The sequence below is a fragment of the Pipistrellus kuhlii genome, unplaced genomic scaffold, assembly GCF_014108245.1.
Source record: "Pipistrellus kuhlii isolate mPipKuh1 unplaced genomic scaffold, mPipKuh1.p scaffold_m20_p_46, whole genome shotgun sequence".
Taxonomy (NCBI): domain Eukaryota; kingdom Metazoa; phylum Chordata; class Mammalia; order Chiroptera; family Vespertilionidae; genus Pipistrellus; species Pipistrellus kuhlii.
This window is the reverse complement of record NW_023425547.1, coordinates 2,093,879-2,107,052: the sequence shown is the minus strand read 5'-3', so window position 1 is coordinate 2,107,052 and position 13,174 is coordinate 2,093,879. Positions and strand designations below refer to the sequence as shown.

At 41.8% G+C, this 13,174-nt stretch overlaps 1 protein-coding gene across 1 annotated transcript in view; it reads right to left on the bottom strand.

The window, feature by feature from the left end:
- AR (androgen receptor) overlaps positions 1–12,957 on the bottom strand; it is a 312,743-nt gene extending 299,786 nt beyond the window's left edge. The window contains exon 1 of the mRNA XM_036412619.2: positions 10,172–12,957. Coding sequence (XP_036268512.1) covers positions 10,172–11,703 — 1,532 coding nt within the window. The 5' untranslated portion in view covers positions 11,704–12,957. The remainder of the gene's footprint in view (positions 1–10,171) is intronic.
- Positions 12,958–13,174: the final 217 nt, after the last annotated feature.

The following is a 13,174-nucleotide window of genomic DNA, read 5'->3' as shown; positions in this document are numbered from 1 at the left end:
TCAAAGAACTTGTATACATGCATATAAGCCTAACCAATGGACACAGACAACAGGCGGGTGAGAGCATGGGAGGGGGTCGGGGAGGGAATGGTGGGATGAGGACACATATGTAATACCTTAATCAATAAATTAATACAAAAATAAAATAAAAGTGGTAAATCATTTTCTTATGAAAAAAAAAAAATCCAGCCATTTCTCATCTGCTCCAACAAGACCAATCGGTCTAAGCTGCCATCATCTCTCACTTGGATTACTATAGTAGCCTCATCTTCTTGCTTTCCTCTTGCTCCTGCAGCCTTTTTTTTCACACAGGCAATAAGTAAACAAATGTATAAAAAATCAAACAGTGGTATATGATATTAAAAAGAAGGATCCTGCAGAACCGGTTTGGCTCAGTGGATAGACCATCGGCCTAAGGACTGAAAGGTCCCAGGTTTGATTCCAGTCAAGGGCATGTACCTTGGTTGAGGGCACATCCCCGTAGGGGGGTGTGCAAGAGGCAGCTGATCGATGATTCTCCCTCGTCGATGTTTCTAACTCTCTGTTCCTCTCTCTTCCTTTCTGAAAAAATCAATAAAATATAAAGTAAAATAAAAAAAGAAGGATCCTACTAAAATATATTGGATCACATTACTCTTCTGCTCAAAACTTTCCAATGGCTTCACATAGAAAAATAAAGAAAACAAAGTCTTAACAAAAACCTATGATGTCTTTCATGAACTCTGATCTCTTTTATTTTCTCCAATTACTTAAAGCAGCCTTAGAATCCTCCCTGCAGTATGTCCTTCATCACACCAAGTTTGCTAATTCATTGGGCCTTTTGTACTTGTGGTTACCTGTATTTAGAATATTGTAACCCCAAATATACCTATGGTTCACTTCCTTCAGGTATCTGCTCAAATATGACCTTCACAGTAAGGCATTCCATGACCAACAAATATAAAGTGGTCCAGAGGGACTGAGTGGAGGGATATAAAGGGGGGGGGGGCGTAGAGCACATAAATTATAAATGCATACATGAATGAATGAATGAATGAATGAAATTGTCTCTCACACTATCAATCTGTATCCCCCACACTGTGCTGTTATTCTTCATGACACATATTACTCTTTGATTTACCTACAAGCCTCCTCTCATTAAACTGTAGACTCCACAAGGGAGGGAATTTTTGTCTGCCTTATTAATTGCTGTGTCACCAGTACCTAGTATAAATTTGGCATATATTAAATGCTCAATAAATATTTGTTGAACAAGTACAGGCTATAAAGTAGGATGGCAAGGTTATTGGTACCCAGAACTTCTATACAACCCAATCCATCAGTTTGGTTAGTAAAAAAGAAAACAACCTTGAATCCTTAAGAGCTTCACTAGATTTTATTATTGATACCAGTTAAGGTTCTTTGTCTCTCATAATCTCCCTCTTTTTAATCTATGAGGTGAGAGGGTTGTGTGATAAAATAAATAAGATTTATTTTATCACACAACCCTTGATTTAAGAAAGAGAGTGGAGCTGAAATCCCATCTTGGCCACTTTGAAATTATTTGACTTTAGACATGATACCTACTTCCTCTGAACATAATATTTACAATGAGAATAACAACATTATAATAGTACTAGAGGCCTGGTTCATGAAACCTGTGCATGGTGGGGGAGGAGGAGGTGTCCCTCAGCTCAGCCTGCATCCTCTCCAATCTGGGACATCCCTCTCACAATCCAGGGGTGCTGGCTCCTGACTGCTCATCTGTCTGCCTGCATGATTGTCCCTAAACACTTCTGCCTGCTAGCCTGATCAACACCTAACTGCTCCCCTGCTGGCCTAATTGCCCTAAATTCCCTCACCTGCCATCTTGGTCACCCCTAACTGCCCACCCCCGCCTGCCTGGTTGCCCCTAGCTGCCTTCTTCTGCAGGCCTGGTCCTTCCCAACTGCCCTCTCCTGCTGGCCTGATCACCCACAACTGCCCTCTTCTGCAGTCCTGGTTGCCCCCAACTGCACTCCTCTGCTGGCCATCTTGTGGTGGCCATCTTATGTCCACATAGGGGCGGCCATCTTTGACCACATGGGAGCAGCCATCTTGTGTGTTGGAGTGATGATCAATTTGCATATTACCTCTTTATTATATAGGATGAAGAATATTACAGTACCATGAAACCTGGCTGCTTGTATAAGGTATAAATGAGGATTAAATGCAATAACAGAATATGAAACTGCTCTGTAAACTGTAAAGTGCTACTGGAATGTGTCCAATGTCACTGTTTCCTGCATCACATTTGGAAAAGGTATCAATAAGTCAAACAGTGTTAGTAAAAATGTTTTGCACTTTGGGAAAGAACATCTCAGACAAAATAGTAAGTACTACAGTAGCTTATTTATTGCCTTGGTACTAAATAAATAAGTTCTGGCTCAAGTTAACCTGTGATGTGTTGAATCCTCAAAGGAAGCCAACCATTCCCAAGAAAATTCTGCTGCAGGATGCTTGCAGTCCCCCTAGTGGACAGATCATGCTATTATAGTTCTATAAGCAAAGAAGTTAATTCAATCTGCAGAAAACAGCCCATGATTAGGGGGTAGGTCATTTAAAAAAGCTATGGCATCTAATTTAGAAAAGGTCTTATTTTTAAAAAGGTTTCATGTGCCTTTACCCCAATAATTGTTTGATTTATCTTATCACTTCAGTCACTTAACCAACAGCCTGAAACCCCATTTATGCAGATCCTCAAAGCAAGCCACCATGTTCAAAGGAAACCTTAAATAATTCTTGATCTGACCACCACACTGGACATCTTCATTGGCTTTCAAGCCAAACTTAGACCCACAAATCCCCTTAATTTAATTAATTCCTCATATATTGCAGATATTGATAGTCAAATATATCAAAATAAGTTTCTAGCAAAAGCAATGATATAGCCAAAGGAACTGAGGAAGAAAGTAGTAACTAACTTGAGTGGGGTGACACTGTAAAAAAAAGCAGAAATAGATTTCAAGCCACTAATCTGGCTCACTCTTCATTATCTTTCCCGAGATTCTTGTTTCTGGTATTTGAAATATCCATCAAGACCTATAATCTATTGTTTCAAATAAATCATGTCCCCACCTAATCCATAAAGGATAATAGGCAGAAATACTTCAGCCTAATTTGATCAATTTTTTTTGGAAGGCATACATTTTAAAAATCCATACCATGAATAAGTTCATTGAAGGCAGTGACCTCAAGGTCTTTTCTGAATAATGTCCCCTTTACCCTGATCTCCTCATAGCACACAGATAGCAGTTGCTTAATGAAAAGTATAGATTGATGGATATGTTTTTAAAACAACTTTATTAGGGTCATCTCTAAAAACAGGTACATCACAGTATTATATTATATTCAGTGGCCTACAGTTCACTTACCATTTTCAGGACATAATAGCTGTAGCTGATTAGACATGTCCCTAGCCTAAAGTGTTAATGAGTTCATAGTACAGTTCCTTTGTTAGTAAATTTTATCTCTGCTTCATGGTTATGGAGTGAATTCCCAAAAAGAAGCCCAAACTGTTTGCAAGTAAATGAACCATTTCCTCATCTAAAAATACACCCCAGAAGGTGTGGTGGCATTTACTTTATCCAAAGGACAACTTATAAAAACAAAATTATGACTCCAGCTGTTTATATAAACCTAAACAATAAGCCAAATATAGCTAGTGATTTATTTGGCCTAGTTTGCCTTTCTTATCTCTTTGTGTCAGTTTTCTGTATAGAATTGATTATTTCTCACATCCCCCCCCCTTGCTAACAGTTCCTAATTCTTCCTAAAAATAAGACTGTTAACTGCAAAAACTTTATTAAACTTATCTCCTACTGTTCTATAAAGACCTGAAAATTTTAGAGACATTCTTCTATTCATCTAGGAAGGGGCTGTCATTACCAATTCCGATTCACAGCTGAGGAAAACAGAGAACAGTGTCCCTAAGTGGCCTCACGCAGGACAAAATGAAGTATGCTTTAACTTTCAACACAGTAGCAGAAATCTGTCTCTTAAGTCCAAAAGGTGTTCAAAACTCAGGTACTTTCAGCAAGGTTGCAGAATACAAGGTCAATATACAAAAATATATTATATTTCTAAATACTGGCAATGAACAATTATATTTTTTAAACACTGGCTGGCAATAAACAATATTAAAAGGATATACAAATCAAACCACTTTGAGATACCACATCCCAACCATTGGGATAGTTATAATAAAAAGGACTGTATTGATAGGACATAGAGAAATTGGAACTTTCCTATATTGTTGGTGGTATTGTAAAATGATGCAGCTACTCGTGAAATCAGTTTTGGAGTTCAAAATAGTTATCATATGACCCAGAAACTCCACTCCTAGGTATATAACCCAAATAACTAAAAACATATGTTCACAAAAAATACCTGTACTTGACTGTTCATTTCAGTATTATTGATAATAGCCAAAAAGTATAAACAACTCAAATGTCTATCAATTGATGAATGGATAGATGAATTGTGGTACATCCATATAATGAAACATTATTTGGTTATTAAAAATAATTATGTACTGATATGTGCCTCAATATAGATGAACACTGAAATTGTTATTGTACATGAAAGAAGCCAGTTTCAAAAGATAACATACTGTATGATTACATTTATGAAATGTTAGAATAAGAAAATTCATAGAGACCAAAAGTAGGTCTGTGGTTGGTAACTGCTGAGAGTTGGGGGAGGGGAGTTGACTGCTAAGTGATTAAAATATTCTAAAATTGACTGTAATGATCGTCACCCAATTCTGAATATACTGAAATATTTGAACTCTTTTTATTTTATTTTATTTTATTTTATTTTATTATTGTTTGAAGTATTACAAATAGCAGTATATATGTTTCCTTTTTGTTCCCCCATTGACCTCCCCCTGGCCTCCCCTACCCCCCAGTACATGCCTTGACCTCCCCCCCCCCAGTGTCTTGCAACCATTGGTTATGCTTATATGCATGCGTACAAGTCCTTCAGTTGATCTCTTAATGGCTAGATTATACACATTGTGAATTATGTCTCAATAAAGCTGTTATTAAAAAATAGAACTCAGATGCTGCATGATTTAAATTGGCAGCATTCTCAAGTAATCAGCACTTTAGAGTTATAAGCTTCTCTAGATGAGCCACTCTCAACCCTGCTGTGTGGCCTACAAGTTGGCAGCAGGAATTGTAGTGAGAGAGAAGGGGTGGCAACACCCATGAGTGTATAAGGAATTATGCATAATTCAGTCTATCATCTCTGTGCAGCCGCTATTGAAAGTGGCCTTACTGAGCAACAATCTAAACAGGTATTTGTCAGGTGAGAAGCTTCAAGAAAAAAGCTGAAATGCTGCTCTACAGAGCTTTACCCACATGGTAAAAAAAATGTTATAGAAAATGCAACTATTTCTACTTCTTCAACTGGCAAGGGGTATTCACTAAGCACCTCCTGGCCTACTCAAATATACATGTGTGCTAGTGGAAGACATTGGGTCTTTTCTTTGAAAAGAGTGCAATATAAATATGAGCTTTCATAATTATGTATATAACTTTATAAGCAATGAAGAGTTAGATTTGAATTTAGGATGAGAATAAGTTACTCTGTATTCAACATCTCAGACCTTGAGAGCAGGCTGCCAAGGGAAGTCTGAGGTACTATATTTATTTTAATATCTTTGTTTTCAAATGATTAATTTATAATTCTAAATATGAACTCAGCCAGTCACTTATAGCAAGCACCCTCGTTTGCACATTAGGTACTGCTTCTGAAAGCAGTGTAGTGATTTGATCCAGGCAGAGCTTTCTCAGAAGGAAGAGGGTCCAGTTCTTCTCAGGCTTTGAGAAAAGGTTCCCAAAATTACCAGTAGACACAGAAAAACAAAGATTGAAAGAGAGAGAAAGATTCAGAGACAGTAGACAGCAAAATACTTCAATAAATTGCTAAGTCCTCACATCAAGCTATCTAGTTCAGCTCCCTCAGCAACTGTTGAATCAGGTTCTAACTTTAAGATAAAAAAAACCCAGCTATTTATTTTGCTATCACTTTAAGTCATCTAATCTTAAAAGAGAGGAGTTGAAGTTGATCTAATTTGTTACTCTTAATTTTTTTTTTAAATTATTTAGGAGCAATCTATAAGAGTAATGAGAAAAAATATCCTGAAAAGTAGGATGATGATTCTATATTTCAATGTCTAAAGCAAGAAAGGAGTAGAAAGAAAGAAAATCAGGGATATATGCAGAACTTGAGGAAGCTGCAAACAAAGAGAAAATGGTGGAAGTAGGTGATGGAGAGAGGTTTCCTTCTCCCTCTCCTACCAACCTCACAAAACATGATTTTTGTTTCCTTTTTGTGTTTCAGAATTATGTTTTCTGATTTGCATATAAAATAAGCCCTTTACTTACTACACCCAGCAGCTTTAAGCTCCTTCTTGAGCAGAGTCCGAATGAAACCCATAGCACCATAAAAAAAATAATAATAACATTGTCTATGCCCCTAATTACACCAAGAGCAGCCACAGTGGAAGTAAGAGTAAGGAGGCCAAGAATTACTTGTCTTAAGTGAGTATATGTATACCAGAAGAGAAAATTACTACAGAAAAAAAAAGCACTTTAAAAAAAAAGAAAATTAAATGTTCCAGCAAATTTAATACATTATATTAAAGTTTACAGCTGAAAGAATATAAGTCTAATGAGGTAAAATTATCACTGGCAAGAAGGCACCACAGAGTGACCCTGCAATTGGAAGGCTGTAAGGTTCTTTGAAAATATCCCTCACTTATGTTTACCTTTGGCCGAACTGAGACAGATACTCTGTGGACAACCAAGAGGAGCCTTCCATCTCTACAATTTGCACATATTTCAAAATGGGGGTAACAGCCAGTGTGGCTATTTTGTCCTTGGGTTCTGATTACTGGTGCCCAGACAGAACTCATCAGTAATTTGCTGACCATGGAGAAAGGGTTTTTCCCCCCCAAGATACTGACCCTCAAGGCCTACGGACAGAAAGTGTCAATCTGTCTTGATCCCAAAGCAAAATTCTGCTGTACAAAATAGACAAACTGCTCCATGAAAGATAGTAGCAAAAATCTGCTTGATAACTAAGGAGGAGAATGAGATGGAAAGGGGAGTTAATAAAATGACTTATTTTGAAATAACTAATAGAGCATGACAGGATTTGCCAATTTCGAAGCACCACTAAAATACTAGTTATTACGTAGACCAGAACCAAATACCAAGAGAAATTTTAAAATTTCTTTTTGCATCTGGACAATTTATCTAAACCCCAACTCTAATTCCTGGGCAGGCTCCTCTGGGCCTTATCTCCCAAGAATAAATAGTTGTCATATTGTGCTGTTTTCCAGAATATAAAGGGCCCTACTTTTGTCAAAGGAACAGTGGTCAATTAACAAAGTTATAGTTTTGTTTGATCTCTGAAAGAAGACATATCCATAAAATATCACCAGGGTTGCACACACGCTGCATCACTTTTTATGATTCCTTCTGTTCAAATCACATGGTAAATTTAATAATAAAATAAATACCACCTTCAGCCTCTATTCTCTCCCCAGAAACACTATAGATATATAAAAACATAGTTATTCCAGAAGTTACTAAACTTTCAAAAATTTTCACTATTACAATTAACTAATGTATATGAACACACAGATACAATTGTAAAAGGGATAAATCCAATAGGTTATTGGAGGCCTCTGAAATTTTAAGATTTTTAACACAAAATTGTCATATAATACATTTAATGCAGAGAAGGTGAAAGCTCTGGATTTGGCTTTAAAAAAACACAAAACAAAACAAAACAAAACAAAACAAAAACCCTTGCCTTTCACCAAATTATGCCTCTACAAAGTGAGGGGAAGAAAGAAAAAGTAAAGATATGTCTATTTTTAGATTAGGATTGGTTGCATTCTAATGAAATTGGTATTTAAAAAAATTGAATCAAGTATTTTCTATATTTTAGAAATTAAAATTATTTGTCAACCCACAGGACAAGAACAGCAGCTTTCCTTTTCACTAGACTCCCAAACCAGTGCAGCAATCAGAAACCAAGAAAGATTCAATAATTTTGTACTTTCTTTGGATATTGAAACATTTCTCATTAGTTCAGGCCATTATTTTAAGCAGGGCTTTCTAATAGAGAGGTTTTTCTATTAAGACCTGGGATAAAATCATCTACCTTACTGCACACCTATAAAAATGTTTTGTTCTGGATAACCACTTCCTGAAAATTTCAGGTTATTTCTTGGAAGATACCTAGCCCTTAACAAATATGTGGAATCACTGATTTCCTCCCTGCTAACTGAGTTAGATGGGGGGGGGGGGGGGGCATGCAAAAGAGGGAAGGTTCCAGTGACTGGATTTAGCACAATAGTAGGTCAAGAAGCACCTTTGACATCCTCTGTCCCAGAAAATGTCATAGAGGAAGAGGGCTCGTTGACTAGCTACAGCTCTTCAAAATCAAGTTAACTCTACCAAGTCAATCTGTTCTTATAAAATGAAAAATAACTTTTATGACACAGTATATCCACCTCACAAAAATAAAAACAGAACCCCTCCAATTAACTAGAAAAGACTTTGACACTATAAACAAACCCTTAAAAAATCCAGTAAGCCAAACCTTAAAAAACATTAATAGAATGTAAAGCCTGGTAAGAAGCTGTTTCCTCAATAGCCCCAGAAAATATTTTATGAAATTCTATCCTCCCCTCTCTTTTCTAACACTATACTATCAACCTTACAAGAACAAAAACATCAGTGAAAGAAGGCAAATTGTTGGCTTTAAGTTGCCCAAGAAATTTTGTAACAGATATAGTCACAGCTATAGAAATGCAAAACAATACAGAGCAAGTCCATGGGGGATATCAGCATCCAACAAACCTGAGGAGTTAGTTCTTTAGTCAATATATTCCCTCCCTCACCAACATATACTGATATCTCCATTTGCTGTGGGGGAGAGGGGTGATCATCAACATGGTCTGCAAGAAGATAACTTCGGTAAGGAAGAATTTATAATAAGCAAGATAAAATCGACTGCCACTTTTCTCATTTTCTAATTAAAACTTTTGGACAAAATTATAACTCATAGGTCCCTAACAATTTTTACTCAGTTTGTTAGAGGTAACAGCTCAAATTTAAAAATATTCTTAAAATGAAGGAATATATTAAAGAGCTTTAAAAACAGATTTCTGAACACACTGAAATAGCAGGAAATCCTTTACAACTTTTTCCAACACTTTTATAAATCAGGCTCAAGTGTGGTTAAATTATTTTCTAAAAGAACATTCTCTTCTTTATAGATCTGATGCAAACCTGAAGTAGAGGACTGTGGGTCTGTTATAATCTCCACAAGAAACAAACAAACAAACAAAAACAAAATAAAAAAACAAGCAGCTACTTCCAAAATAGTTAACCTGTGAGGGCAAATCCTGCCCTGTGTTCACTAAGAAAGTTGTCTTTTGGTTTTCCTCTACCTTTGCCTGCTCTCTAATCCTGCCTGATTGGATTCTCTGTGCTGACCTCCAGTCCCATGGCATGTCCTTAATTGTTGCCAGGGAAGAAAATTCACCCCTTCTTCATAGAGTTTTTAGAACTTAGAGACCATCTTGTTCCCCCTAATCTCACACTCCATTTTATGTCTTTGAAGGAGGTGGGCTGAGAAAAGTTTGGGCCAGTCCACCTGCCAGGATCACCACAGGCTGGAGGGCAAACTGCAACAGGCTCGAAGAGGAGAAACTGCCCATATTTTGTCCATGTTCACAGATTTGGGGGAGTGGAGGAGAAAAATTAGTGGAGAGCTTAGGGCTTTATTTCTGGTGGTGGCCCTTGCAACTGGATTTAAGTTTGGAGCCCAGGGGAGGCAGCAAGGATTTTAGGAGACTGGGAGTAGATAATTGTTATGGAATTTGGAAGGGCAGGAACCAGCACCCAGGGTCTTAAAGGCAGTGATTGGGGCTCACAGTGAGGGTTCAGAACACTAAGGTAAAATCTCAGGTAGGCCTAGAGTCCAGGTAAAGCTCCCCATTTAGGGCAGCCCACTCTTAGGAATCTTCTGGGGCTCTCTCAGTGGCAAAATGTTTACACGGGAAGGAGAATATATATCCCAGAACACATACTGACTCAAAGCTTAAAGACTAAATGGAGAAACTTACCGCATGTCCCCATAAGATCCAGAGTAGCTCTCCATCCAGGGGCTCATCTCGCTTTTGACACAACTAGGACTTGAATAGGGAACTCTGCTCACCAAGCCGCCAGGATACCACACATCAGCTGGCGGGAATTCGCCTTCCTGGCCTGATAGCCCCTGAGGTGGCCGAGAATAGCCATAGGGGGCTACAGCCCCTGCCTCGCCTGTGCTGCCGCCACCACCTCCTCCACAGGGACCATACAACTGGCTTTCTTCTGCTGTGAAGAGAGTGTGCCAGGAAGAGGAGGTAGCGGCTGAGGGTGAGCCTGAGCTGGGTCCCGCTGCACCCCCGCCGCCGCCGTGCAGGCTTGCCAGGTCTCCATAACGGCACTGCGCTGCTGCTGCAGCTGCCCAGGCACTGCCATAGTCCAGGGAGTTCTCCAGCTTGATGCGGGCTTGAGGATGGGGAGCTGGCGGAGGAGGCAGCGGCCCAGCCAGGGTTATTGGAAAGTTGTAGTATTCACGAGTCTGATAAGTTGTTGCCTCTTCCAGTGCTCCAGACTTGTAGAGAGACAGGGTGGATGGCAGCTCAAGTGTTCCAGTGACTCCTGTTTCACCGCTGACAGAGCAGCCCAGATTCTCGCTTTCCAGCCCTTTGGGGTAAACTGCCTTGAAAGGGGAATATTCAGAAGTCTCTTCAGTGCCCTTGCCTGGGCAGTCATCCAGCAAAGAACCTTTGCATTCTGCCAGCTGGGAACAAGGAGTGGGACGCACAGAGGGTGGACCTCCCAGTAGGGGAGCATACATGCAATCCCCTCGAAGCTGTTCCCCAGGACTCAGATGCTCCAATGCCTCCACACCCAAACCCATGGATACCGACACTGCCTTACACAACTCCTTGGCGCTGTCCGAGATGGTAGAACTGTCCCCTAGGTAACTGTCCTTGGAGGAGGTTGAAGCCCCAGCTGCTTCCCTAGCTCTCCCACTGCTGCTGCCTTCAGATACCACCTCCTGCTGCTGCTGCTGCGGCTGCTGCTGCTGCTGCTGCTGAAGAAGTTGCATGGTGCCGGCCTCACTCAGGATGTCTTTAAGATCCGTGGAGCAGCTGCTTAAGCAGGGGAAAGTGGGGCCCAGCAGGGACAACGTGGATGGGGCAGCTGAGTCATCCTCCTCTGGAGGTGCTGGCGGCTGCCTCTGCAGCCCCTTGCCTGCAGCTGAGGGGACTCCAGACTCCGGGATGCAGCTGCTCTCCGGGTGGCCCGCCAGGGCTGACTGCTGTTGTGAAGGCTGCTGTTCCTCCTCCAGGGCCAGGTAGCTTGGAGGGCCTCTGCTCTGGGCTTGGGGAGATCCATCCTCGCTCTGCTGCTGCTGCCGGGGACTGGTCTGCTGCTGCTGCAACTGGGCGCCTGGAGGTGCTGCACTCGCGGCCTCAAGGTGCCGGGAGCCCGGGGTCTGGATCACTTCGCGCACGCTCTGGAACAGGTTCTGGAAAGCCCCTCGATAGGTCTTAGACGGTGGCCGTGGGTAGAGTCTCCCCAGCCCTAACTGCACCTCCATCCTTGAGCTTGGTTGAATCTTCTTCCTAATTCCTTTATGCCGTTTCCCCTTATCTTACTGAGAAGAGTTCAACAGGCTGGGATGCGGTAGTCACTGCAGCTAGCTGCCCACCTGCAGGAAGCTCCTGGGAAAGAAACTTGCAGGAATGACCACACAAAATCTCTCTGACAGCTTCAAAGTCTTGTGCAGTGAAAACACACGTTGGACAAGGTCTGCCCTGCTAGGCTCACAGTCTATTCCTGAATACTTGGAAGATAGATTCAAAAGATGCTCAAATCTTGAAAGAAAAGGAGAGAGCGAGAGAGGGAGAGAGAGCGAGAGCGAGAGGGCGAGAGAGCAGGGGAGGGAGGGAGGAAGGGAGGGAGAGAGAGAGAGAGAGAGAGAGAACTCTCGTCTTCCAGATTCAATATCCACTGAAGCAGGTGCAAATAGGGGCCAGAGTGGGTCCTCCCCCCTCTACTTTGGTTTTGTTCAGGTTTGAGTGCTTTTTGTTTGTTTGTTTTTGTTTTTGGCTACTGAAGACCTGATTGCCTTTTCATCCTTTGATCTTTGGTCCTGAAAACTGGATGGGAAGGTAGGGCATGCAGGACGACGAGGTGGAGAGGATGTTGGGGGAAAACGGGTGCTCACCCCAAGTGTCACCTAAGTAGCCAGGTCCTCAGTGCAGTGCAGTAGCGTCTCTGAAATTGCCTGACTCCCCAGAGCCCTCTTTGCAACGCAGAGCTAGCTCGTCTGCTTACAGCCAAAGGGAGTTACCTCTCTGCAAACTCGGGCTGGCCAGGCTGGGCCAACCGAAGTGGTGGAGCGGACAGAGGGGAGCGGGCAGAAGCAGCAGCAAGAGAGGAGACCCAAGAGGGGGCGAAGGGATGGAAAAGAGAAGACAAAGGCAACCGTCAGCCCTACCCCGTACTTTGCTTGCTTCCTTCGAATCTCTCGCAGCTTTTAAAAACTTCACCAAAGAGGAAAGGGTAGCTCCGGGAGGCTGCTTGGAAGCCGCCGCGCAGCAAGAGGCGTTGGCTGTCTCCAGAGCCCAACCAGGGCTGACGTGGGGCTTCCCTTCAGTTCCTGTCCCTCACTGGAGCGGCTAGCTTGGTCACTTTCCCTCTGCTGCCTCCTCTGCCTCCAGGCTTCCTCGGGACCCTCTGGCTCTCCCAGCACGTTGGCTCCCTGGGATCTCAGAGGGGCGCTGGGACATAGAGAGCAAAGCAACAGTTTGCGAATTGGTCCCGCCCCCACCAGGCCGGCCTCCAAGCCTTCCCACCTCCTTTTTCACTCCCCTCCACTTCCCTTTTCTCCCCTCCCCTTTCCTTTTCTTCCCTCCCCTCCCCGCCCACTAATGCTGAGCGGTTTGGGAGAAACTAGTGCTGGGGCAGCGTGGGGGAAGGCAGAAGAGAATTGCTCTAGCCCAGGAAAACTCTATCGTCCTGAAAATCTGCTTTCCAGACCAGGTTTTAGGTGCCAGGCCTGAAGT